Source organism: Orycteropus afer, unplaced genomic scaffold (assembly GCF_000298275.1).
Source record: "Orycteropus afer afer isolate SDZICR_OR568_19922 unplaced genomic scaffold, OryAfe1.0 scaffold00075, whole genome shotgun sequence".
In the NCBI taxonomy this organism is placed as follows: Eukaryota; Metazoa; Chordata; class Mammalia; order Tubulidentata; family Orycteropodidae; genus Orycteropus; species Orycteropus afer.
This window is the reverse complement of record NW_006921662.1, coordinates 1668324-1676682: the sequence shown is the minus strand read 5'-3', so window position 1 is coordinate 1676682 and position 8359 is coordinate 1668324. Positions and strand designations below refer to the sequence as shown.

The following is an 8359-nucleotide window of genomic DNA, read 5'->3' as shown; positions in this document are numbered from 1 at the left end:
TGTACTTCCATAAAGATTTATTGCCTCAGAAATCCAATGGGGGTCGCTATGAGTTGGAAACGACTTGATGGCAGTGAGTTTTTTTTTTTTTTTTTTTTTTTTGGTCACAACCACTGGTAACTGTGGGATGACTAAAGTAAGCAAGCCTCCTTGTATGTCTAAATGAGGCAACACAACAGTGCAAGAAAAGTTCCCAAATTAAGTTCATGTAAGTTTAATTTCTGGCTCCTGGCCCTAGCTACACATTAGAGTCATCAATCAAATCCATCAGAAGGTGGAGTCCAAACATCTCTATTTCAGATCTTCCTGGGTGATTTCTAATGCGCATTCAAGGTTAAGAACAACTGATGAGCTATCGGCATGCAGGCCATTCTATTAGATTGGTGATCACACTACAATCCCATCTTTTGTATCTGAATGAGTCTTATCAGCTAATAATAAAACTAACACTTATGGCCTTATGAGTTTCTCATATAAATTCTGTTTGCAAGCTACAGATGGATAGATAGGTAGATAGATAGATACATAGATACATAGATACATAGATATAAGTTGATGACTTGAAAACTTAAAGTAATAAATTTTAGCTAATATTTTAGAAAGCAAGAAAAGAACATAATAAAATAGGGAACTATACCATTTAGCAAGGAAAAACCTTAAGCATCCTCACTGTGGACTTTGAGTATTATGTTGAGAAAAGGGCACAAATTTCATTGGATCCAGCAGGGCTATGATATAATTCACAGTATAAATGAATTCATTGTGCAGTGAAGTGCTTTATGATAGAATTTTACTACATTTCACATTTGCCATTTTTTATGCCTAAATTTAAACTACTGAAGGATTCATTAAATCTAATGAAATTAAAATGTTTAAAGAGAAAAACCAAAACAAACAACACACACACACGCACACACACACACACACATTTGTCAAACATAATTTTTCAAGCTGTGTTCCTGTGCTTGTAAGTATCTTCCTGAATACTGGAAGTTAAAATGGATGAAACATTAATTTCATCTCATGTCAATTTCTTTTGGTCACTATTCATAATATTGTTCCAGCAGGGAATAGAAAATAATATCTTCATAAACTATAAAGAAAAAACCAACTGCCATTGAGTCAATTCTAACTCATAGAGACCTCTGTTGAGTTTCTCAGGCAGCAAATCCTTATGGAAGTAGATTGTCCATCTTTCTTCCATGGAGCGGCTGGTGAGTTTGAACCATCAACCTTCTGGTTAGCACTCAAGTGCCTTAGGCACTACACCAGTAGAGCTGATTTTTTAATGTGGCCAAATAAAAGTAATCTCAAAGCAGTCTCACAAAAGTAATTTCTTATTTTTATTCAAAAACAAATATTTTTGATGTTTGATTGCCATAACACAATTTAATTAAAGAGAATGGACATGATAGTATGGCATATAACTAAGAAACTTTTCATTTTGTAATGACTGTTTTGTAAACTCCTTTAATATTCTCCATTACTTTTAGCATCAATCATTATTAAGTAATAGAGAAGGTAAACTCTAGTTTAATATCTATTTACCTCAATTTCATTATTAGGAAGTGTGCCAATTAATATATGTAAGAATTTAGAGAATGAGAACAATTTGGTAGCAGTTCATTTAGCAGTCATTATTCACAGACACTACGTCAAGCACTAAGAACAGTGCCTCCTCTTTTACTCCACTGACTGATGCATTAATAGACACTCAAAATATACTAATAAAGAATAAATATAATATACAACTCCTGTCCTCCACCAACTAACACTTCAGTTCATGGAGACATGAACATATAGGTACCAGATTCTACATGAGCAAAACTAGTTGTTCTGGAATTTCCATTATTTACAATGTTATCCGTAATTTGTTATGATCCACACATTCAAATGGCTTTGCATAGTGAATAAAACACAGGTAAATATCTTTGTAGTATTCTCTGCTTTCAGCCAAAATACATCTGACATCAGCAATGATATCCTTCATTCCACATCCTCTTCTGAATCTGGTTTAAATTTCCAGCAGTTCCCTGTCAATGTACTACTGCAATCAGTTTTGAATTATCGTCACCAAAATTTTACTTGCATGTGATTACAATTTTTGCATTCCATTGGGTCATCTTTCTTTGGAATGGGTATGAATATGAATATCTTCCAGTCCATTGGCCAAGTGGCTGACTTCCAAATTTCATGGCATAGACAAGTGAGCACTTTCAACGCTGCATGTATTAGTTAAAGCATCTCCATTGATATTCCTGGGGCCTTATTTTTCACCAATGCCTTCAGTGTCACTTGGACTTCTTCCCTCAGTAGCATCAGATCTTGATTATATGCTATCTCCTGAAATAGTTGAATGCTGACATTTTTTTTGGGGGGGGTGGTGGTGGTATGGTGGCTGTATATTCCTTCCATCTTCTTTTGGTGCTTCCTTCATTGTTCAAGTTTTTGCTCACAGAAGCTTTCAATATTGCAACTCAAGGCTTGAATTTTTCTTCAGTTTTTTCAGCTTGAGAAATGCCAAGCATATTATTTCCTTTTGATTTTCTAATGCCATATCTTTGTCCATTCCATTATAATATTTTATTTTGTCTTCAGTTATGCTCTTTTACTTCATTGTTTCTTCTGTTCACTTTAGCTATTCTACATTCAAGAGCAAGTTTCAGAGTCTCTTCTGACAGACATTTTGGCTTTTTTTTTTTCTTTCCTGTCTTTTAAATTACTTTTTGTTTTCTTCAAGTGTGCTGTCCTTGATGTCATCCCACAACCCTTCTGGAATTTGGTCATTAATGTTCTGTTCATCAAATCTGTTGTTGAGATGGTTTCTAATTTCAGGTGAGACATACTCATGTTCATACTTTGTCTATTATGAACTTGTTTCAATTTTCTTCAGCTTCAGCTTGAACTTGCACATGAGCAGTTGATGATCTATTCTGCAGTCAGCCCCTGGCCTTGTTCTAACTGATGACATCCAGCTTCTCTATTGTCTCTTTTCACAGATATAGTCTATTTAATTTCTGTGTATTCCATCTGGTGAGGTCCATGTGTAGAGTTGCCATATGTGTTGAAAAAAAAAAGTATTTGCAATTAATAACTTGTTGATCTTGCCAAATTCTATCATGCAATCTCTGCTTTGTTTCTGTCACCAAGGCCATATTTTTCAATTGTCAATCATTCCTTGCCTCCACCTTCACATTCCAATTACCAGTAGTTATGAACGCATCTTGATTGGATATTTGATTAAAATCATACTGCAGAAGTTTGTAAAAATCAATTTCCTTACCTTTGTCACTAAGCATTGATGAATAATTTGGGTATTAGTTGTATTAATGGTCTTCCTTACATGTGTATGGACATTGTGTTGTAACTGACAATGTTGTACTTTAGGATAGATCTTGAAAAGCTCTTTTTGACTATGAGTGCAACAATTTACCTCTTCAATTATTTATTCCTGGCATATTGGATGATAGGATTTTACAATTCAAAATGGCTGATAACAGTCCATTTCACCTCACTATTGCCTAAGATACTAATCTTCAAGCCTTCCATTTCATTTTTAACAACTTCCAATTTCCCTAGAGTCATATACTTCATACATCTCACATTCTGACACCTCATGGATATTTGCAACTGTTTCTTCTCATGTCAAATCATGCCACATCAGCAGAAGAAGGTCTTTAAAGTTTTACTCTATCCAAATCATTAAGGTAGACTCTACTTAAGGAGGTAGCTCTTTCCCAGTTGTATTTTGAGTGCCCTCCAACCTGAGGAGCTATGCCCAGACACTATATCAGATAATAATAATAATAATAAAGTTTTCACTGGCTATTTTTTTTTTTCTTCCAAGTAGATTGCTAGGTCCTTTTTCCTTAGTCTGGGCACTGAGTGATACAAACAGTCAATGTGCTTGACTGCTACATGAAACTTTGGAGGTTTGAGTCCACCCAAGATGCTTTGAAAGGAAGGCCTGTTGATCTCCTTCTGAAACTAAACCACAATCCTACTACCATTGGGTCATCATGTGTCAGAGTAACTTCCACAGCAAGTGGTTCATCAGGCCCACCCATGATAGATTGAATCTAAGTCTTAAATCAGATAGAGCTCTATTAAAAATAGCAACAGTAAACAAACACTCAAAGCTCAATTAATTTTTAGTAGTTTTGGAAGCTTTCTATCTAGTTACTAATTCCTGTCAAGACATTGGCTATTTTAATAAGCAATTGGATGAGACATAAAATGTTACCTCTGCTGCTTCCATATCAAAGAAAGAGAAAAGTGTGTCATCAAGGATTGAGATGTAATCACACTTACCAGTATAATCTTGGGGACAGACACAAGTGTATCTTCCTATCTCATTGAGGCACACAGCCTCATTCTTACAGGGATCTGAAACACATTCATCCACTTCCAAGTCACAATGGCTACCTTGATATCCAGGGACACAGAAGCAGGAATAGCCATTGATTCCATCTTGACACATGGCTCCATTGTGGCAAGGGCTGGAAGCACATTCATCATGATCCATCTCACAGAAGCTTCCAGCATACCCAGCAGGGCAGATACAGACAGGATGAAAAGGGTCATGATGGCAAACACCGCCGTGTTGGCAGAAGTTTGTGCCACAGGAAGCAATAGTAGTTTCACAGGTCACACCACCATAGCCAGGAGGACATTTGCACAGAAAGCCCATTTCTCCTATGGTATTCACACAAGAGGCATTTTGCTGACAGGGATTAGAGAAGCAAGGATCTTCTAGGTTGTTACAGTCTTTGTCCAAATTATTGGTTGTATTTGAACAATGGCAATTGTTGTCTTTTGAAAAACCAATGCATGTAGAATTGTTTTCACAAGAATTTGAGAGGCATCTGGTGTCGTTTTTATTGCAGAGGGAATCTACAAGGAAATATAAATATTAAGATTAAGCTTACACATAGTTGAAGATAAAGTTATAGAACTTCATTCTTCCCACCCCTGAACTCCCCTCAAATAAACTCATTAATCAAATACATAGCTGATTGCTTTCTAATGATAAGATTTTACTCTTCATTTGTCAAACATTTTGACACAATTGCTAATAAGAATCAAAACTGGATTGTGTGAGTTCTTTTCTTTTTCTCCATATTCCTTTTTTTGGGTACATAGAGCAATGGGACAAACCGAAACAGCTTTTTCAGCATACTATATATTCAGAATTTTGTAATGCATTTCTTTTCATTGAGGGTTTGAAGGTATATTGGGAGGTGAGTTACTAAATTGTCTGAAATTGCAGTCTAAATGAAAAAAAAATATTTAAATTAATCCTATAAGTTGGTATAGCATAGGTTTAGCAACACAACTAAGAAGAAAAACGTAGTAAAATACTTCTAAAGAAGAAGAACAAAGGAGGAGAACTCACACTTCCAGATACCAAATTCTATTACATAGCCACAGTAGTTAAAACAGCCTGGTGGTGGCACAATGACAGACACATAGACCAATGGAATGGAAAAGAAGTAAGAACCTAGAAGTAAACCATCCACATATGGACAGCTGATTTTTGACAAAGGGACAAACTCATTAAGTGAGGAAGAGATAGTCTATTTAGTAAATGGTGTTGGCAAAACTGGATATCCTTGTGCAGAAAAATGAAATAGGACCCATCTCATACTATATACAAAAATGAATTCAAGTTAGATCAAAGATCTGAACATAAAACCCAAAATCATAAAAGCCATCAAGAGAAACAGGGATAAATACTGTTGTTGTTGTTGTTGTTATGTGCTGTCAAGTCGGCCTGACTCATAGCGACCCCTCCTTGGGTTTCCGAGGCAGTATCACTACGGAAGTAGATTGCCCCATCTTCCTTCCCAGGAGTGGCTGGTGGATTTGAACCGCCAGCCTTCTGGTTAGCAGTCAAGTGCCTTAGGCACTACGCTACCAGAGCTCCCGGGATAAATACTATAGAATATGATTAAAAATGCACAAACACGAGAAGACAAAAAAAGATGACTAGGACTCTGGCAGCATAGTGCCTAAGGCACTTGACTGATAACCAGAAGCCTAGTGGTTCAAATCCATGAGTCACTCCTCGGAAGGAAGGTTGGGCAATCTACTTCCGTAGTGGAACTGCCTCAGAAACCCAAGGAAGGGTCGCTATGAGTCAGGTCCAACTCCATGACATATAACAACAGCAATAGGACCTCCTAAAAATGAGACACTTATGTGCATCTGCAGTGTAGTAAATTACTTAGTGTGGCTTTTCTACCCATAAGTCTTTGTAAACTCGGAGGTGGAATTTGCCATGAGCAGCTGAGGAGCTCTTGATTACTAAAGTTGTCCACCTGGGGTATTTCTGTTGGGTGTGACACAAAACAATGTTCTGGAAGGGTCCCGCTCCCTCTCAGGTGCTTAGAATTCTGATGTTACGATTGGCTAGATTGGCCACTCTGCTAGGCTCAAAAGGAGGCCTCCTAGAGGCAGAGGTCTCTCTGACCGCTGGTTGAGGGAGACTGTTGCTGAAAAGACATGCGCTCCTGAGAGACATGCGCTGCTGGGAAAGAGATGCAAGAAATACGCATTGCTGAGTGAGACACCAAGGGACATACACTGCTGGAAGAGAGACTGTTGGCTGAGAGATGGTGAACTGGGAGAGAGACTGAGTGTTTTTCCTGAACTTGAATTGTAGCTTGGTAATTCCCTAATAAACCCCATAATCTGTGAGTTCTGTGTGGCCACTGCAGTGAATTATCAAACCCAGGAGAGAGGTGGTGGGTGCTTTGGGAGGAACAGTTGGTGAAAGGGCTGGAGGGAGGCAGCATGTCTAGCCTTGCAGGAATAGGTCTTGGGTTTCTGATGGTGTTTCTATTTTCCTCTTATGGTGTTAGAGGAGGTCAGAAGATGTGGCCTCCTTGCCCTTTTTGCAGCATCATTATATGCAAAGATTTCACCAAGAGAGTAAAAAGAGAACCCACAGACTGGGAAAAATATTTTAGCGACAACATATTGGCCAAGAGGCTGATCTCTAAAATTTATAGAAAAGTTCAACACCTTAACAACAAAAAGACAAACAATCCAATTAACAAATAGGTAGAGGATTTGAACAGATACTTCAGCAAAAAAAAGACATTAAGGCAGCTAATAAACACATGAAGAAATGCTCATGACTGTTAGCCATTCCAAAAACCAATAGCAAACTCACTGCTGTGGAGTCGGATCAAACTCCTAGCAACCCTTCCTTGGGTTTCTGAGGCAGTATCACTACGGAAGTAGATTGCCCAAACTTTCTTTCCAGGAGTGGCTGGTGGGTTTGAACCACCAGCCTTCTGGTCAAATGTCTTAGGCACTAGAGAGATGCAAATGAAAACAACTATGAGATATTAGCTCATTCCAGTGCTAATAGCAAAGTTCAAAAAGCCAGAAAACAAATGTCTGTGAAAGTGTGGAGAGATTGGAACCTTCATACACTGCTGTGGGAACTGTAACATTTAGGTGCAACCACTGTGAAAAATGGTATGGTGCTCCCTCAAAAAGCTAGAAATAGAAATTAGCATATAATCCAGCAATCCTTCTAAGGGACACAGAAGAACATTTGAACAACAACAACAAAAAGGTGTGTCTTCTTAGATAGGAAGACTCAACATCATAAAAATGTCAGTTTTTCCTAAACTAGTCTGTAAATTTAATGTCATTCTGATATAAAATACCAACATTTTTGGAGACAAACTAGAGAAATTGATTTTGAAATTTTTATGTAAAAATAAACAATCAGGAACTATTAGAAAAATTCTGAAGGAGTAGAAAGAGAAGACTAACTCTCCCAGACATTAAAATATGTTATTAAGCTTTCATAATTTAGACAGTGTGGTACTTTTGTATCAAGACACAGACAGATCAATAAAGAAAAAGCCCAGAAATAAAACTAATATATCCAGAAATTTAATACAAAATACATGTGGTATCAATCAGTGGACACTGAAATTATTCAATAAGTGTTGTGAAATAACTGAATAGTCATCTTGGGGGGAAATTTAAGTTGAATCTGTATCTCACACACAGAAAAAAAGAAAAAGATAGAAAAAGATGAAAATAAAAACTTACACAATGCCTACTATTTATCGAAAGTCTATATTCTGCACCAGGCATGTCAAGTATTTTTAATCCTCAAAGCAAAACAATATTATCTTCTTTATTTCCGGATAACAGATCAAATCTCACAGTGAGCAAATAGATGTAGTAAAATTTGTGAACTTTCATTGCTCTGAAAACTTCTCTGTTATAAAGATACATTTTTTTTTTTTTTTTGTGATTTGGCTGAAGATTTACAGAGCAAATTCACTTTCCATACAGCAGTTTACATATACTTTGTCTCATGACATTGACC

General features: G+C 36.9%; 1 protein-coding gene across 1 annotated transcript in view; it reads right to left on the bottom strand.

Annotated features, from left to right (window-relative positions):
- Positions 1-8359, bottom strand: part of CRB1 (crumbs cell polarity complex component 1) — a 315639-nt gene that overhangs the window by 245300 nt on the left and 61980 nt on the right. The window contains exon 2 of the mRNA XM_042780974.1: positions 4312-4893. Coding sequence (XP_042636908.1) covers positions 4312-4893 — 582 coding nt within the window. The remainder of the gene's footprint in view (positions 1-4311; positions 4894-8359) is intronic.